The 20,355-nt window shown below is 42.2% G+C and overlaps 1 protein-coding gene across 7 annotated transcripts in view; it reads left to right on the top strand.

Moving 5' to 3' along the window:
* Window positions 1-20,355, top strand: part of MYO6 (myosin VI) — a 527,529-nt gene that overhangs the window by 219,397 nt on the left and 287,777 nt on the right. For all 7 annotated transcript variants that reach the window (XM_029595584.1, XM_029595582.1, XM_029595583.1 and 4 more), the window contains exon 12: window positions 1,874-2,018. In XM_029595584.1, the coding sequence (XP_029451444.1) occupies window positions 1,874-2,018 (145 nt within the window). The remainder of the gene's footprint in view (window positions 1-1,873; window positions 2,019-20,355) is intronic.

Raw genomic sequence — 20,355 nt, 5'->3', positions numbered from 1 at the left:
AAACACTGAGGAAATAGGGCTTGTCTGGCTTTTTTTTTCCAGTTTTAGTGGCCTGGTAGAATTATCTATTTATGCACATATATAAGGAAGCTGGACATGCATAATTGTTATAAAAATATCTACTAGATAAGGGAGCCCTGACCGATGTGCCGCAAATGCGCAGTAGAGAGCAGCCCTACCGCACATGCGCGGGCGAGCACGTCGGTCAGAGCGGAGGTGCCTGAAAAAAATGGCGCTGGGAGGAGCAGTGGCGACGGCGAGGAGCAGGAGCAGCGGCGCGCGTGAGGGATGGACCACCCCCCCCGGAGATCTTCCGTCTGCGCCATCCGAGGAAAGGGGTTGTAGATGAGCTGAAAGGGGAGGGGATTGAGAGAGGGGGAGTGACTGAGGGGAGAGTGAGGGTTGGGGGTGAGTGGAGTGACAGAGGGGAGGGAGGAGAGAGTGAAGGGAGTGGGGGAGGTGAGAGGGAGTGGGAGGGAGAATAGAGGGGGGGAGGGAGTGGGAAGGAGAATGAGTGGGAAGGAAATGGACCAAAACATTTTTTTAAATGTAGTCTGTTGTTACGGGCTTAAAGGCTAGTTATTTTATAATCTATAATTTGTATTTTCTGATCAATGGAAACCCAAAAACGTAAGAACCAGAAACTGACACCTCCTCCCCTACTGTCCCCAGCAAAGTTGAAGACCATATGGGGGTCTTATGCAGCTCCTTTAGGACTTGATTTACTGAGGCCATGGTGATATGTGAAGCAAAGTAGCAGTCACACCTCAAACATAGCTGTCCAGAGGGGGAGGGGGAAGACATAAGCACACTGCCGACAGCACACTGTGAGAGAGGTCTGCTGGCTTCTGCATGCAGTGGCACTTTAAGGGCCTGATTTACTAAGCTTTCTTTTCACATTCTGTGTCTATAGGAAAAGAAGCCTGCAGCCCCCCTCTTCCCAAGTGTGCTGGTGCTTCTCTCTGACAGCTCTGCCTGAGGTGACAAACTAAGTTCATCTGCAGCTTCACAACACTATAAAACTGCACTCCTCAAAAAACCAAACAAAACAGTGATGCCCAATATTTGCCCTCCGGTCGCTGATGGGAGTCATCTCACTGAATTGAAATCAGTGAACAACACAAGCTACATGCCCAGCCTCTAGTTTTCTTTCTCTGTCATTTTTTTGGGATTTTACGTGTTATAATGTGCTGGTGTTCCCTGATTTCACAAATGAGCTAGGGAACACATACCATGCTAGTTAACAAGCCCTCATGATGCTTGTTTTGTTTCAGCTTCATTTTTCAGCAGAACAGAGCTTTGATAATCCTTGTATCCACATCAGTGCAGTGTCGTGTAACTGAAATAAGAGTGTGGGCATGTTTCTTTGCCTAGGGACAAGCAGCATCCTAAATGTTATTTTTTATGCTGAGATCTTAGACCTCATTTACCAAGCATTTTTTCCCATAGACGCAGAACGGGAGAAAAGCCTTAGTAAATCAGGCCCTTAGTTAGTTGACACTGTGTGTGAAAGATATTGCTTTAAATAAGTTAGTGAATGTCTTTCAGCTGATTCAGTCACAATTTTTTTTTTTTTGGATGCTGAAAGTCTGAAATCCTGTTCACATGGAAAAGCATCTGAATATTTGGCCAACGTGTGCCTGTTTGGTGTGTGTCATATTTCACAGTAGACTAATTAACTGCTACATGTCAGTCCAATGATGTGTAGCTCTGTCAACTAGGCCCTAAATTATTGGTACTGTAATGCAGAAATGAAGCTGTAACTTAACTGGGCAATGTTGTGGCTGCTGCTTTGATATGGGAAGTGACCCGTTGTTAAGACATCCGTTGCTAAGTTGTATTATTGTAACATCCTTCTCAAATTTTTCTTTAGGTGGATGTGCTCTGCAGAAGAAAACTAATCAGTCGCTGCAGTGCTGTGCCGAGCTGCTGGGACTGGATCAGGAGGATTTACGTGTCAGCTTAACCTCTAGAGTGATGCTTACAACAGCAGGGGGCACTAAAGGCACAGTTATCAAGTAAGCTCATAACTGTTTTTTTTCTTTCAATGCAATAAGGAAAATAAAAGAAAACATTTTTATTAAAAAAAAAAGAAATCCTTCAATGTATTTTTGTTACATAAACTGCTCTGAATATTTTAACCCTCATTCTCTCTTATGAAGTTCCTAAAAACATAAAAGAAGTTTGGGGCTCTTTTTATTACCTCACTGTTCAGTGATATCAAATACAGTAGTAATGGGTTTATATATATTTTTTAAATAAACACCTATATTTAATACTGAACCATTTTGTAGCATAGTTGACTCGTCAGAGAATTTAGGTTGCCAATTTGCTTGTTGTCATGAGGACCGTAGTAATCCCCTGCCAGCTTTACCTCGGTGCATACTCTGATTCATAGTTCCCATTTCCCTATGAAATGAGTGCTGTAGCTCTGGATTAGTCTATTCTTTATAACCTTAAACCACGCTACAACCCTTGGAAGAATATCCCTGGGCATGACAAATGATTCTTCAGTGGTCCTTGCTTTTGCACCAAATTGTTACTTTGTTTTAAAAGACCTTTAAATTTTATGACCTAAGTTTTCTATGCCTGCGAAGTACTCTGAATGCCGATGCAGTAATAATTACTGTTATAACTGAAACATAAAAAAACCCAACAAAACGTTTGGACAGAAAATAGAGGTCTAGGAATAAGACAGTTGGAGGAAAGAGCAGATACAAAATAAGCCAAGTGATACTTTGGAGAAAACATGTACAGAAATAATAAACAAAAAAATATGACGTTGCCTGAACATATATGTTCATCTTTTACTTTGACTGGCTCATTTTGTTTTGATCTATTGAAGGGAGTGTAATTACGAAGAAGCTAGTGAAGAAATGTATTATATTACTTCACTAAAAAGGATCACTTTATATTTTTTTTGTGAACTAACAAGATAATCACACAACTTTCTGCTATAATTACATATATTGGTTGCAGTTAATGTTAAATGTTTTACATTTAATACATTTATTTTGGAAATTGTGGAATATAACTTTTTTAATATAAATTTAAATGGACTTTTCTGCAGCAATAAGAATTACAATTTTTGCATGTCATCTCCATTTGAGGATCATCATTGTGTTTCTGCTTTTATGTCAGATCTTGCAATTCTGTTATGTAGTTTGAAGAGCTTAGTGAATATAAATATTTAGGGCATTTTTTTCCCAGGGGTACTTGCCAGTATTGAGTACCAATACCTTTTTCCTCCACCAGCTTGATTTGCCTTCTGGTTCCTTAAAAAAAACTTGCATCCTACATGTGAGTACTAGTGCCTGTTTTACCAGAAAGATAGCACTAAATATTATTTCATTAGTTTTTTGCTTATATTCATTTAAAGAAAGGTTTATTGTTGGGTTCAAAATAATTTAGACTTCTGTCTTTAAAAAAAAAGTTGTATCACATGAAAAGTTTATATCAGTTAAATTTGTGTAAATCACAATTTGAGAGAGAGTACGGACTCCCTACTCTTCACAACACAACGTACATAGGGAACCCTATGGAATGATTTTTTATATATAGCATTAACACTCACAATTTACTGTAATCTTATAACAATTTAGTTAATATTTCTACTTATTAACAGCTATTAACATAATGCATACAAGTCATTTTTTATCATTTTATTAATTACATCCATTGATGTTTATAATAGCCATACAATAATACAGTGGGACGTTGTGAACTGCTCCCGTGGAAGAGTTTTTTTAGGATTTAATAATAATTCATGTTAAGCACTTTAAGTTAATAACGTGTGGTGAACTAATAAAAGGAAATTGATGGGTTTTAATGGGTGGGGAGTGTATGTGGATGAATGAATGTAGTGGGTATATGGTGTAGTGGGTATATGCTGCTAAATAAGTTTGGATATTTATGTACATTAAGTTGCACATGTCTTTGTATTACTGTATGGCTATTATAAACATCAATGGATGTAATTAATAAAATGATAAAAAATGACTTGTATGCATTATGTTAATGGCTGTTAATAAGTAGTAATATTGACAACTAAATTGTTATGAGATTACAGTAAATTGTGAGTGTTAATCCTATATATAAAAAATCATTCCATAGGGTTCCCTATGTACGTTAGATGTGTAAAGCCATTTATGATTATAAAATGATTTATTGTTCATAGAGGGTCTTACAGCTGTGCACAGTCCCCAAGCACATGGGGAGCACCAGTTAGGGATGTGAGATCTTATCAGTGTGAGTGAAGCTTTTACTCTCCTTTTGATGCTCTGTTGTAGCACACATTTTTAAAATGAGACTGCCAGGAAACAGCCTCTGTGTAAGGGTTCTTTTTTCCCTGCTTTTTAAACGTGTTTTAAAAATTTAGCTTCAGACCACCCTTCCCCCAAACATTGATAGGCTGCCCTGCTCCCCTATCAGCAGCTTCCTCCTCATCTTATGAATTGAGTTGGAAGCCGGCTCATCCCCTGTGTGTTCGGATTCCCTATCTGACCTTTCTTTCTGACAGAGAAGTCTAGGGGTCCTTCTTAAATATTAGATGTTCAGCCTTCAAGGCTCTCACAAAAATAAAAAAAATTGGAAAAAAAAAAAAAAAAAAAAGAAAACCAGATAACACAAAATAAAGGTGGTGTGGTCCAAGGACAATAGGAAAACATGCACTTGACAGCATCACCTTTGGAAGGAAAAGGTTGGGTCACATGAAAAAGGGACAAGCAAAAGAGGACATGAAAGCCTGGATTTTAAACGCCCTGTGCTCGTAAAATCCGGGCTTTGAGCACTCCCAGCCAATTTTTTAAGGAGCCCCAGCCATACGCGTAAAGCTTGGTATGTGCACAAATTCCAGGCTTCTTCGAAGGGGCGGGCCGGGGGGGCGTGTTCTGGGTGGGGGCGGGCCGGGACAACGACATTGTCGCTATCCTGGAGACTCACGCACTGGCAGCCAGCTGGTGCACATAACTTACTTCAGCTCGGGAGCTGAAGTAAGTTGCAAAACAAAGAAAAATACTAAAAAACGGTAGGGTTTAGAGTGTGGGGAGGAGAGGGGAAGAGGGAGGGGAGTATGGATGGAAGGGAACTGGGGAAGCCTGGAATGCGTTGCTGCGAGGAAATTGCTAAAGATCCCCCCCTCCCCTTGTGAGCGCCGCCCGCACATACGCGCGGCCCATGGATTTTCTACCATGTACGTGGAACGGATCCCCTATGAGGAAAGGCTAAAGAATTTAGGGTTGTTCAGTTTGGAGAAGAGACGACTGAGGGAGGGATATGATAGAGGTGTACAAAATCATGAAAGGTCTAGAACAGATTAAAGTAAATTTGTTATTTACTCTCTCAGATAATAGGACTAGGGGGCACTCTATGAAGTTAGCAAGTAGCTCATTTAAAACAAATCGAGGAAAATTCTTTTTCACTCAGGGGCAGATTTTAAAAGCCCTATGAGCGCCGAGCCTATTTTGCATAGGCCCGGCAACGCCCATATGTCCCAGGAGAGGTTTAGCTTGAGTTAGTGGGCACTAAGCCATTGGGGCTACTGCTGTAAGACAATCACTGAGGTTTACAATGGAAATAGTTTGGCCAGGCCCCATTTTGATGCACAGTTAGATATTTAGTCAGCAAATAGGTGACATTCAGTATTGAAAGACTGAATGAGGCTACAAATGGGCTAAATGTAACTATTGAAAATGATAGGGGAGAGGACCAAGCCCTGAGGCAGTCCAGGTCTCTGAGACTGGATGATTCATTGGGCCATGTGACAGATTGGGTTCTGTTGGATTGCAATGATTCAAACCAATTTAGAGCCTTGCCTTCAATGCCAATGTTCCTTAAGCATTGGATCAGGAGTTAATGATCAACGGTGTCAAAGGCAGCTAAAAGATCATGTAGGAGAAGGAGGGAGTCATCCTCTTGATCAACATGTAAGTGAATACAATTGGTGATGGTCAACAGGATAGATTCCATACCTTGGCCTTTCCTGAAGCCAGATTGGTGATGTTGCAGGACATTATACTCTTCTAGGAAGTCCAGGAGCTGGAGGTAAACCACTTTTTTCTACTACCTTGGAAAGGAGGGAAGATTTGAAACTGGGCAATAGTTGTACATGATTTTTGGATTGGAATCAGGCTTCTTTAGGATAAGCCTGATGATTGCTTTTGTAAGAGAGTAAGGAAGAGAACCTTGAGTTAAGATGGCATTTATGAACGCCAGGTCTTGTTTCAGATTACAAATGAATATGGGGAGGATAGGTCTCATGAACTCACAGATTGGTTAATTCTCTGGAGGATCTTCTGCACATCTTGGGGAGGGAATTGACCTGAAGTCAGAAAGAGAAGTATAGTCTGGAGGAAGTAGGAATGGATCCATTGGGGAGTCAGAGGCATTCTGCTTATGGGGTGGACGGGGTCTGGGTTAAGAGGGATGGAGGTGGGCGTGGAGTCGGAGGAATAAATAGCTTGGATTTTTTACTCCTTAGCAGTCATTCATCTGTTTTCCCCCAAATGTGTTTGATGGAACAGAAATGTATAGATACATTTCTCATTGTCTCCCTAAAGAGAAACTGCCTCTTCATGTGAGTATTGAGGTCCTTGACATCCAGGTGAGAAAACATGGGACAATCACGGGGGTTGTTTGAAGGAATGATAGGTATTGTAGGTTGAGCAGTTCTGTGGATGGGCAGACTAGATAGGCCACATAGTCTTTTTTTTTTTTTTTTTTTTTGCCATCACATTTCTACGTTATATGAGGCAATTCTAATAGCCAGAGTCATTTTGAAATTAGTCACTTTATCAGTTTCAGACAGCATACAACCTCTACTCATCCCTCATTCATCCACCTTTCTTGTGTATCTATCCACTTTGCTAGTGGCATATGTCTTTCAACTCACACCCTAATCTTAATCCACCACTCATCCCATTCCAGGCTTACCCCCTCTCAATCCTGTTCTTGAATAACAGCAGAGGGTGCGTCTGGATTAGGGAGCAGAATAGCTCTTATTTGCTGTGCTATGTCTGCTCTATGCTCAACCCTCACCCTTCCTATTCCCTGTATGGGAAGTGAGGGGCTGGATCAGGAAGCAGAGGGCTGTTCTCTACTGAGTGAGATTCAGCACAGCTGGAAGACAGCAAACTTTCAGCCACCCTGCTGGCCCCAGATTTTTGCCACCCTAGACACAGGCCTAGTGTGCATATTGACAAGTGCTGGCCTGGGCTAAAGTAGTGGATATTAGGGGGCAGTGTTATGACCAGGGCATTATTAAGATTTGTTCCATGTAAACTGCCCCCGGCAGTAGTTCTTACTGTTATTTGTAAACCGGAGTGATATGTATTGTATACAGGAACTCCCGGTATATAAAAACTATAAATAAATAAATAAATAAATTATCCATTGAGAAGGAAATAAGTGCATTCTTTCTTTTAAAACTGAATGCAGATTAGGTATTTACAGGATATATTGAGGCTAATTTTTTAAAGCTATTTTTTGGAACAACCCTCCTAGCTATCTGACAATGAATTTCTACTGCTCTGGAAAAAGAGTAATCTGTTTTTGTCATTTTCTTCCTCATTAGCACAATGTGCTGTCAGAGCAAGGGTGAACAATGAAAATAAAAAAAAAAATAATAGAGAAAACAAATTTAAAAAGTTAACTCAATTTAAAAATTAAGGTACAATCCAACCAAATATTAATCAGAAATAATCAGTTAAAACTTGGCATAAAGAGATGCACCTTAACCTGCGTGTGGATGATCAGATAGTCCATGACTGAATAAGCCTCCTGAGGCAACCAATTCCAAATAAAAGGCCCAAATCAATAGCAAGCACGCTTCCTAGTGCTAATGATCTGTATGCATTTTTCACAAAGGTTTGTCCAACAGAGACACCTGTGAGGGATGCAGCAACTGAGTGAGAACATAGTAAAACAACTGATTCTTCAGATAACCAGCACCTGTGTTATGCAGGGATTTAAACATTAGACAAAGTGTCTTGAGTTTCAGGTGATACTTAACAAATAATCAGGTCAATTTTTCTAGAACTGGAGATGTGCTAGTTGTGTAAGAACTACCCATGACAACCAAGGCTTCAGCATTCTGCATAAGCTGTAGACGTTTGAAGTATTTATTAGGAAGGCTTATAAGAAGGGCTTTGTAGTAGTCCAATCTAACTGTAATACAAGCATGTGCTACCTTAATTAGGTCATTCAGGCTTGATAAAGGATGTACTTGCCTAAACAACCACAAATATGCAAAATGTGTTTTGCAAAACAGCCCTGATGTGTGAGGCAGGCCATTATCTAGTTGTAATCCTAAGGGGTCACTAGATGGCATACTTGCTATATGGCTATATGGCGTTATGGGCTAATCTGGCCTGTGATTTAGAATTTGAGGTAAAAAATGAATTTATCTCAGACTAGGAATGTTCTGGTTTCCTGTGTGCTTGGGTAAAAAGCCCTGGGTGAAATGACTAGTAGGAGGAGACATTTAAGTAGCCCTTCCCCCTAGGGGGATGTTCAGTGTGGGGTTTTTCTAAAAGGTTTAAAGCTTAAATTATATAGTATCTACTATAATCAGGGTCCAATTTATTGTTCTTATGGACCGGTAGAACAATTGAAGTTTCAAAGCCATGGGAACTCCAGCTCAGTCTGTGGGATATTTAAGATCAGGGCTTAATTTGTGGGGGAAACGGCCACAAATGCAGTTCTGCACTTCTTTTCAGTCTTAAGAGGCAGAGTAGCAAGGGGGGGGTGTTCTTCTCACGCCCCTCTCCTCCAGGCCGTCTGAAGGGAAAAGTAGAGGGATGAGTCTGGAGCACACAGAGAGAAGAGAGCAGCCACTTTGCTCCCTAATCGAGGGCCCTGCCTTCTTGACCCCCCTCCCTTCCCCCACCTCTCCTCTGTTCTGCAGGGAACAGAAGAGGGAAGGGGGGTGATACTGAAGCAGAGAAAAGAAAAGGCACAAAAAGGGTTTGAATTAGCCCAAGTTTGAAACTTGTGAGCAGGTGTGCCAATTAGGGTTGCCAACTGTCCAGTGTTGGACCCGGACAGCCAGGTTTTCACTGGCATTCTGCACAGTGTCCAGTCAGAAGTACCCACCTGACACTAAATGTCTGGTTTTGCAGGTGGATCCTTTTTTTTTTTCCCCTCCCTCCACAGCCTCTTACAAGGAAGAGAAAGGCAGGTCGGAGCCCATTGCAGGAGAGCTGTGCCTTATCCCTGCCTCCTTTCCCATGCTGTGATAGGATAGCATAGGGAGAGGAGGTGGTGCACAGCACAGCCCTCAGCTCCCAGTGGTTCTGCAGATACATAGATACACTGTTTAGGCAGTTCACAGGCAGGATCTAAAATTTATGCAAATGAGGGGGTACCATTCCCCCCCCCCCCCCCCCCCACACTCCCTGGTCCTCAAGTGTCCAGTCCTGGTCTATGGAAAAGTTGGCAACCCTGGTTGCCAATTGTGAAGACTTCAACCCTGGCCTTGATGAATGGCACTACTGTTTACAGCTTTCAAACTTGTGCTAATTCAATCCCTTTTTTGTGTCCATTACAGAGGGTTTAATTTCTGATGGAACAACCCAGAACTGCATTCTGCCACCTTTTTTCTAGGACCCAAGAAGGCAGAGTAGAGCTAGCAGTGTATATGAATTCTGGCTCTCCTGAGGAAACAGAATAGAGCCAGTAATGGCACGGATTATTTATGCCACCTCCCAGCTCTTAGAGGAAACAGAGAAGAACAGAGCGTGTTGAAGCTGCTTACCCTGAATCAAGGGTGGCCACATGGCTTTGGTTTTTGTGCAATTTCCCAGCACGATTTAGATTGAGAGGGACAACAGCCAAAGTAAAATAAAATAAATATGTAGGGTGAATGCCTGTAAGCTCCACAGATTCTGCCACTCCTGGATGTGTGGACTTCCTGCTAATCACACCACCATCCCAGGCTCTGCCACTTCTGGTGACCACACTGGTGAGGGTAAAAAGAACAGGAGAGTAAAAAGGGAATGTTGGATGGGGCGAGAGTTAGTGCAGGGATCGGAGGGAAGGGAAGGAGGGTGAGTGATGGGAAGCGGGAGGGCAAAATAGTGTGTAAAAGTATCGGAGACTCTGCGGGTTATATGGGGGAGATGGGGAAAGAGTGACTCGGGATCAAAGGTGCTGCATGGTGTGAGTGAGGGGATTAGTCACCTTGAGATGTGAGTGAGATGATTAGAGTGGCGGGCAGTCTCTGTGAGTGAAGTGATTGGACGGGGTGGAGAAAGAGGGGAGGGGATAGAATTGGGTAAGGTAGAGGAAAGGAGAGAAAAGAGAGTGAGTGAGGAGATGCATGTGCATTGCTTCCTTCCTTCCACCCACAAGGAGGCAAAGAAACAGGACATGATTTTGAATTCCAGGCCCCATACCCCTGTCCAAGTAGACTGAGAACAGTTTGCTCCCACATCTCAAAACAGAGGTGAGCCAGCTGATTCTGGCTTGAAGAGGAGGACCTGTATTTTACTGGCTGTGGAGGGGAGAGGGAGAGATTGAGATTTACTGCAGAGGATGATTTTCCAGGAGAGGGTTGAGGATTCCCAGGGATAGAGGGGTAGACTTAAGGGCTTTAGAACCAATGGGGATGTAGGGGACAAGGAATTTATGGGGGAGCTGGGGATAGAGGATAGGGATCACCTGGGCACAGGAGGAGGAAGACTGATGGAGGGAAAGAACTCTATTCTCTCTATCCACTTTCTTCTTACCTCAGTGATCCTACTTCCCCCAACCTTCAAGAGGTCTTTCGCCTACCAGTGCTCATCGAACGTATCAAGTGTGTGAAAAATGTCTGGGAGTATGTATGTGTGAGAGAGAGAGAGAGTTCACACCCAGCTTTGATCTTACCTCTTTGCACAGCTCACACCTGGCCCTGGCCTCACCCATCTCGCCCTCTTCTCCAATTCCTTTTTGTCTACAAATTAAGCCCTGTTTATAACAGCCTTAATTAGGCCAGAGCCTAATGCCTTGATTAGCCAACTTAGATACAGGCCAATACAGGTTTGGACACGCGTTTTCGACGCGCTAGCTTTACACCTTATACAGAAAGGGGTAATAGCACGTCGAAAACGCGCGTCCAAACCCCCCGAAACTAATAGCGCTCGCAACATGCAAATGCATGTTGATGGCCCTTTTAGTTATTCCCGCGTGATACAGAAAGTAAAATGTACAGCCAAGCCGCACATTTTACTTTCAGAAATTAACGCCTGCCCAAAGGCTGGCGTTAATTTCAGCCGGCACTGGGGAAGTGTACAGAAAAGCAGAAAAAACTGCTTTTCTGAACACCCTCCGACTTAATATCATAGCGATATTAAGTCAGAGGCCCCAAAAGTAAAAAAAAAAAAAAAAAAATTAAAAATTGGCCCGTGGGTCGGAAGACGGACGCTCAATTATGCCGGCGTCCATTTTCCGAACCCGTGGCTGTCAGCGGGTTTGAGAACCAACACCGGAAAAATTAAGCGTCGCTGTCAAACCCGCTGACAGCCGCTGCTCCTGTCAAAAAGGAGGCGCTAGGGACACTAGCGCGTCCCTAGCGCCTCCTTTTACCGTGGGCCCTAATTTGCCACCCTCCTGAATTGCACGCCCAGGAAAGTGGCCTGTGCGCGTGCTGGGAGAGCGGGCGCTCGCCACCTCTCCTGCGCGTTTTTCTGTATCAGCCTGATAGAGATCCAGGGGCAAGTTAAAGCCTTAAGACTTATAAGAGTTTTTTGAAGGTCAAATCTAGAAATCTGGTTAAATGCAGAAAAAAATTCCAGGACTAGAAGCTGCTATAGTGGGAGCTTCCATGACATGTAGACAAATTTATAAAATGCAGAGATTTCAGAACATTATAACTCTCCAAATCAGTGTTTGCTACCTTTTTTTTTTTTTTTTATCAGTAGGGCTTGCTACAGAGTAAGAATTGTACTGTTAAAATCATGAGAAATCCATCATACTTCTCTTTTGAACATTCTATAGTGCAGTGGTTCTCAACCCACTGCATGGGACACACCCATCAAATCGGATTTTTAGATATCCATAATGAATATGAATGAGAGAGTTAAGAAAACAAGATTTGCAATACAGGGTCAGACCAAAGTTCCATCAAGCCCAGTAGCCTGTTTCCAACCATGGCCAATCCAGGTCACAATTACGTGGAGGATCCCAAAAGGTAAATAGATTCCATGCTAGATTTCCCCAAGTCCACCTCAATAATGGTTTATGGACTTTTCCCTCAGGGATCTCGTCCAAACCTTTTTAAAAATCAGCTACACTAACAGCTTTCACCATGTCCTCTGGTAACAAATTCCAGAGCTCAATTATGCATTAATTAAAAAAAAAAATTGTCTCCTATTTGTTTTAAATGCATTACTTAGCAACTTCATCGAATGTCCCCTAGTCTTCGTACTTCCCTCATAGGGGAATTGTTTTATCCTCTTTTCTAATTCTGCTATATCTTTTTTGAGATACGTTGACCAAAATTGCACACAGTACTCAAGATGTAGTTGTACCATGGAGCGATACAGAGGCATTATGATATTCTCTGTTTTATTCTCTTTCCTTTCCTAATAATTCCCAGCATTCTATTTGCTTTCTTGGCTGCTGCTGCACACTGAGCAGAAGATTTCAATATATTATCCATGCCGACACCTAGATCCTGTTCCTGAATTTTGACTCCTAATGTGGAACCTTGCATTGTATATTTTTTTTTTAGATTGCTCTTCTCTATGTGCATCACATTGCACTTCTCTATATTAAATGTCATCTGCCATTTGTGCGCCCAGTTTCTCAGTCTTACCATGTCCTCTTGCATTTTTCATGAACTGCCTCAGTTGTATGCAGATGTGTCTCATGCATATTTATTGTGGATATCCTGAAAATCATACTGGCTGGGTGTGTCCTAAGGACTGGGTCGAGAGCCACTGCTATATGAGATAATCATTTATTTGGGTGCCAAAAATGATTTACTATTTTAAACTGTCTAAATCTATTTAATACTGTGTTTAAGCCACTGGATATATGTTGTTTTTTTTTTTTTTGCTAGATAAAATAAAATTTTCTATAGATCTTTGAATGTTCCCTCCAAAGTCCCCTCCTTGGATTGTTTGCACCAGAATTTCTTTGATATAACTTGAGGCTAATTTTATGAATGCCTTGCAGTACATACAGATAACGTTGATAGTACACATATATAGTTTTATTCCTATTATGTAATGGCTGTCTCACAATCAACCATACAAATGTTTCTGGTGCCATTGTACGACATAGTACTTTAGAAATTTACTGGTCCATGAACTTATGATCATATGTTTTAATTCTTTCTCTTATACTTGCTTTTCCATTCATCTATGGTAAAGATCATAAAATTAATTTTGGAGAGTTGTATTGGCATTTGATACATTGTTATGTAACTATTATGAAGCATATTTTCTTCACCATCAAACACTCATATGTTATAAGCTTTTCCATGGTCCATATGAACCCTCCTCTCCCCTCCTCCCTTGAATTTGGGCTGCTTGGTTCTAAGTTTTGTGACTTAACCAAGGCTGCTGCAGTAACAGTGAGCTTTCCGGGTTTTTTGTTTTTTTTTTCCAGTTTCATGGTGTCTTTAGGAATGAGTCCCAGTAGAATTCTTAAGCTTGAATGGTTTCTTTGTGAGTCCCACAGTATTTTTCATATTGTACTCCCACTCATCTTTTTACATAGATGCTGTTCAAACATTTATGGCGGCTTGGATTACATGAAGGGAGGTGCAGTGAACATAAACTGTGAGGATTACTATTCTGATCTCCTATTATCAGTAGTCTTGAAGGTTACCTGCTCTCTATTTAGGAGATAAGATTCTTGTCAGTGCTTATTTCTGGAAGATCAATCAGGAGATGCTTACTGGAAGATGAGATTTTTGTATCCAGGTTTATTGCTTTCTAATGTGCTTTAGCAGCAGTTATTCTTAATTAAAGCAGTCTTCCCTTCTCAGATTTATCACTTAAAGCAGAAAGTGATCTGAGTTGCATATTTCTGTGCTAGAATTATAAAAAAGATTCTCTTCACTTTCTTAGGACTCTGATGCTTTTCTTAATTTTGTTTCTTGATAAAAGATGCTCTGTCATACTATATTTCAAGTTTATTCCACTGTTTATAAATTGTGAAATCTGAAAGTAATTGTAAAAAGTGACTTTGAGATTTCTGAGAGATATGGAGTTACAGTATATCTTGATACAAACACACACACACACACACACACACACACACATACATTAGGGGCTATGTGCCTCCTTGCTTTACTCACTAGCCCCGCAAGACATCCCCTCTCCTCTCTTCCCTTTTCTCTCATTCTTTCCCCTCTCACTCACCTTTTTTCTCCCCCACTCTTGTCATTTTCTTTTTTCCTTTACCATTCACTGTCCCCCCTCCCTTTCACCCCCTCATCTCCTATCCTGCTCCTCTCATTCATCATCCTTCCTCCTTTCACTCGTCTCCCCTGTCTTCCTCCCCCTCACTCATTGTCCTCCATCTCTCCTTTCATTCATCCCTTCTCTCATCGGCCTCCCCCTCTTTTTTTGTCTCTCTCACTCACCCCCTACACTCTTTCATTCAAATCCCTCTCTCCTCCTCTTTCCCCACTATTCTCACCCCTCCCCGTCTTTCCCTTCCTTTTTCACTATCTCCCACCTTGGGCATCTCAATTGCTCCTTGTCATTCTCCTGCCCTCCTGCAGTACTTATCTCATCACCCCTCACCCTGCTGGCTACATGCGCGCGCACACACACACACACACCTCAGTATTTGATGCAATGACGATATTGCTTGTAGATCTATACAGAAACTGTGATTTCCTAGGTTTACTTGACTTTATTGGTGCATCTGTTGTAAATTCTGTGACTTCATGGACCAGCATTATATATTTTTCTTTAGCTATGCCACTCAAAAGAGAACTCTTTTGCATGCAAAAGTAAATAGTACTATTATCTTCCCAGAGTAAAAAGCTGCTTCTGGTATTTTAATCAAATCAGATTTGTATTTAGCTTTAGTTATTTGTTGAGATGTTAAATTCAGGGAAACGAGGTGCAATCCCCCTAACTTATTTGCGTGCTTTCACAATGATTAGATTAATGTGTATTTCTAAAACTAGTAAGTAGTATGAAACTTAAAGATTCTAGCATTGTTTTTATAAACAAAAAAAGAAACAAGATTTTTAATAATTTTTGAAATATCCGTTTCTGTGGTGTGATTTGTAAATATTACATGTAGTGCAGTTCTAGTAGCTGTATTGGTCATGGAGACAAGCACTCTTCATGCAATCTATGGAGTGTTAGTAGTTTGTGCTACCTTTTTAAAGACCAAAAATATTGTTGTAGTATAAGAATTTTTCAGACCACATGAATTTTCTTCAGCTTCTAAAGCTCGTGTGTTATACATCTTTAAAAAGTGTAATACTCCATTCATTGAAATAAAATGCAGACATTCAGAATTTAAAAGTAGTGTTCTGTGGCATTGGATGTTGATTAATGAAAGCTGTGATGTTCTTAGCTGAGGAGATTGCTTAGTAATGCTACGCCCATACCCAAGTGAAAGTACTCATATCGCAAAACTTTAAATAACGTAGGTCCTTTATTACAGTTTTGAAGATAAAACCTTGAACCATTATAATATGTTTGATGTGTCTGTCCATTCCCCAAAAACATAATAGGAAGCATGGGTACAACTCTCTGCCCCCTCTCCTCTCTACCTTCTGGTTCTCCATCTCACCACCTCCACCTCTCCTCTAGCCCCATTCTCTGCCATAGGACTCAGGTTATCCTCCTGTCCCACCCCACATATATACACACACACATCTCCTCTGCTCCCTTGTGCCAAGTTGACTTCTGCTCTTCCATTTCTCCTGTCCTGTGCCACTACTCTGATACCTTCTCCTCCTTGCAGCCTACCATTTATCTAGTCCTCTTCTCCACCCTACACGCCCTTTCTAGGTCGCGATTCTTCTACATTTCTCCTCTTACCAAAGCCCACATCTTCATCCTATAAGTAGCCAGTCTTCCAATTCCCTTCCTCCTGCATTCTGTTGGTACTCCACACCTACCCACCCATCACCTCCCCATTACCCTGCAATTGCTGCTTCTCTACAGCACCTCCAGAGTCTCTGTACATCCACTCTTCTCATCCTCCAAAAACAACTCCAGCCTTTCCTCCAACCCTACCCTGCAGGTTGCCAAACCTCCACCATCTCACATCCTCCCATTGCACTACCACCATCACGTGCTAGAGTCTGTAGGTACTTTTTACCTGCTGACTTTACCTAGAATTTTCAAAGCAGGTCTATGCACATTAAACCACTTTGAAAAGTTGCAGGTTTGCACAGGATCCCAGCCCATGACATGCAGGCACAAAGTTACACCTGCTCAAGAGCAGATATAACTTTGTACATGTAGATTTATATGCATTCTTTCAAAAATCGAAAATATGTGCACACATCCCAATTTCGCCCTTGGAACACCTATTTAGTATACATGTAAAAGTGCATGTTAAATCATGTTTCATGCAGTCCTGCCAGGACTAATTCGATCGTTTGCATGCAATATACATGCCGCGTGCGGAAGGGGTTGCTCGGGGATTTTAGGACGCGGGAGGAGTAGGTTAAAGGGGATAGTGTATTGCAGGAAGGGCTAACGCGGCCGGAAAGTGAGTAGAACGCGAGTTAGGAGCGGGGTAAACGCGGCCGCACTTTACTGGATCGATCTGTGTGCTTCCAAGATTTGGGATTTAGCTGACAGCAGAGGGGAGGAGGGAGTCACCCAGAGCCTCAGTCAGGCCAAAATGTTTGTGGCAAGGGGGTGCACCACCTGGACTCAGGGATTGGGGAACTCTGTTTTTGGGGCTGCCCAGGTTAGGGAAGACCTTCCTGGTGCCAGGACCCTCCAGTGTTAAAAATTTTTTAAAAGGGAAGACACGCAGGAGGAACTGTTTGGCTGCCCCTTCCTACCTGAAGAGAACATGAGGAGTTGCTGTTCCAGAAGGATTCCTCCCATCAGGGATCCAGATACCAGGAAAACAAATCATGGGACTTTTCTGTCATCACTGAGGACTCCACATGGAGTCTTCACCCTTGGGGAGAGAGAGAGGATTTTCAACTCTCTGTGCCAAGACCTTTTCACTTGTTTTAACCCAGGGTTGAAGGGGATCCCTGTCACCCAAAAAGGGGTACTTTCTCTACCCAAAGCCTTCACTTTTCTACACCCTGGAGGATGGAGGTACTTGACATTCCTGTGAGGAAATATCTTGCACAGATTGAGAGAAGAAAACTATAATCAAGTGAATTGTGCCACTACTCTCTTTATTATCCAAAAGTAAACTTTGATTTGGACACCACCTCGGTGTCTGGAGTGGTTTTTGCACTATGAGCCCACAGTGTGATGGGATACTTCTCTCCCAGAGGTACATGGACTTACAAGAGACACCCTTTGCACTTGGGGCCTTGAAAGGTAACTTCACCCCCAACCAACAAAGGACCCACACTTTGGGGAGAAAAGACAGAGTGTTTAGAGCTAGCCAGGGTCCCTGCCCCAAAGAGATGATAAATTCATTTATGACTCCAGTGTATAGGGCAGGTACACCGGGGTGAGGTTACACCTACATTAACAATAAAATGTTGTGCAGGCAACGTGGACTTGGAAGGGACTCATAGATTCAAAAGATGAACTAGGGAAGCTCTGAAAATCCCACCATAGCAACATAGAAATGATGGCAGAAAAGGACCAAATGATCCACCCAGTCTGACCAGCAGTCTTATGCCAGTATCTGCTGCACTGTGCAGGTTACCCTCATAAGAACATAGGAACATGCCATACTGGGTCAGACCAAGGGTCTATCAAGCCCAGCATTTTGTTTCCAACAGTGGCCAATCCAGGCTATAAGTACTTGGCAAGTACCCAAAAACTAAGTCTATTTCATGTTACCGTTGCTAGTAATAGCAGTGGCTATTTTCTAAGTCAACTTGATTAATAGCAGGTAATGGACTTCTCCTCCAAGAACTTATCCAATCCTTTTTTAAACCCAGCTACACTAACTGCACTAACCACATCCCCTGGCAACAAATTCCAGAGCTTAATTGTGCGTTGAGTGAAAAAGAACTTTTTCTGATTAGTTTTAAATGTGCTACATGCTAACTTCATGGAGTGCCCCCTAGTCCTCCTATTATCCGAAAGAGGTAAATAACCGATTCACATTTACCTGCTCTAGACCTCTCATGATTTTAAACACCTCTATTATATCCCCCCTCAGCCGTCTCTTCTCCAAGCTGAACAGTCCTAACCTTTTTAGTCTTTCCTCATAGGGGAGCTGTTCCATTCCCCTTATTATTTTGGTCGCCCTTCTCTATACCTTCTCCATTGCAACTATATCTTTTTAGAGATGCGGCGACCAGAATTGTACACAGTATTCAAGGTGCGGTCTCACCATGGAGCGATACAGAGGCGTTATGACATTTTCCATTTTATTAGCCATTCCCTTCCTAATAATTCCTAACTTTCTGTTTGCTTTTTTGACTGCTGCAGCACACTGAACCGACGATTTCAATGTGTTATCCACTATGACACCTAGATCTTTTTCCTGGGTGGTAGCTCCTAATATGGAACCCAATATTGTATAACTATAGCATGGGTTATTTTTCCCTATATGCATCACCTTGCACTTATCCACATTAAATTTCATCTGCCATTTGAATGCCCAATTTTCCAGTCTCACAAGGTCCTCCTGCACCACTATCCGCTTGTGATTTAACTGCTCTGAATAATTTTGCATCATCTGCAAATTTGATTACCTCACTTGTCGTATTCCTTTCCAGATCATTTATAAATATATATTGAAAAGCACGGGTCCCTGAAGACACTCCACTGCCCCCCCCCCCCCCTGCCGTGGAAGCAGAGAGCAATGATGGAGCTGCATCAAAAGTATCAGGCTTAATGATTAAGGGTAGTAAACGCCGTCTCAGCAAGTTACCCCCATGATTATTTGTTCCCCATTCTGTAAAAGCTGGGCCCTTCGTTGGTTGCTGTCTGAATCCAATTCCCCATTTCCCACTTTCTTGGGACAAAGGGAGAGAGAAGGCAGAGAGACATTAACTTGTCACAGGGGGCCAGTTGCCTCTATATATACAAGTGCAGGAGAAGTTAGTGTGGTGCAGGCAGCCAGCCCGTTTAGTTACCTTGGCCATGTGGCTGCCAGAGTATCTCCTCTGCTGTGGCTCCCAACACACAGAAATGAGTAAGATCTCTCCCAGTTTCACTCAGCCTGGGGCAGTGACTGGAAGGGCTCGAATGAGGAAGCTCGGAAAGGGGCAGATGAGGGTGCCGTGTGCAATGTATTGACTATCCATGCCGCATCTGCATGCTGCCCCTTGATTACCACACTCCAGGGCTCATGCTGTGGCTAGAAAGAAGAGGCATGCATGGTTACACATTGCTCTTGGGAAAAGAACTGCATGTTTATGAGCACTCCTGCTGACTCTTGTTTCTGTGAGGTGCCGAGAGCAGAGCCCAGGTGCTCGTCTCCTCCTCTTGTGGCCACCCTCTGTATCTCTCCTAAGCTTACTTAGTTTGTCACTGTTTTGGATACTTCCACCTAAGTTATTCCTGCCATTACCTCCCTGTCAGTGCAATATTTATTTCTTTACTGCCTTCCTTCTTCCAACTTCATATTGCAAGGTCTTTCCTTTTCTAAGGAAAATGTAATACTTTATGGAAGCCTGCTAAGTATTTCGATGCCATGTCTTCCTCTCCACCTCCACCCCCATACAGTTTCTTTTTTTTCTTCCAGAGAATATATTTTTAGTTCCTTGAAACATTAAGGCTTATGTTACAGGCCCTGCACTATCTTGACAGCTTTTCTTTGAACCACTTTAGCCTTTGAATTTTGTCATAAAGATGTGGCCTCTGGTACCGAATGCAGTGCTCAAGATGGGATCTCACGAGTGATCTGTACAAGGGCAATATTACCTTTTTTTTTTTTCTGTCTACTGTAAACCAGCTTAATCTAGTGAACTAACCTATCCCCCAAATCTGTGAGCAAAAGGTGTCTTGTTCAATAAGAAAAGGCTCTCCTCGCGCTCAGCGTGTAATTGTAACGTTTCTGGTGTAAACATTTCCGCCATCAGAATGAACAATTTGATGTATTGCTAGGTTGAGCTGCTTGGCCATAGTATTGGAAGGGGTTTAAGTTCATAGCAATTCACTTATATTTTTCTGTGGTTATTGTGACAACAGTGGATCATGTAGGGTTTCTGTGAGGATATTAGCACAGTAGGAAAGTAACTAGATTAAAAAAAATATTATAGCTTTTTGTCATATTTTTGCCACCTTCACTACA

This window comes from Rhinatrema bivittatum, chromosome 3 (genome assembly GCF_901001135.1).
Source record: "Rhinatrema bivittatum chromosome 3, aRhiBiv1.1, whole genome shotgun sequence".
Lineage (NCBI taxonomy): Eukaryota > Metazoa > Chordata > Amphibia > Gymnophiona > Rhinatrematidae > Rhinatrema > Rhinatrema bivittatum.
This window is presented reverse-complemented; position numbering and strand designations above follow the sequence as displayed.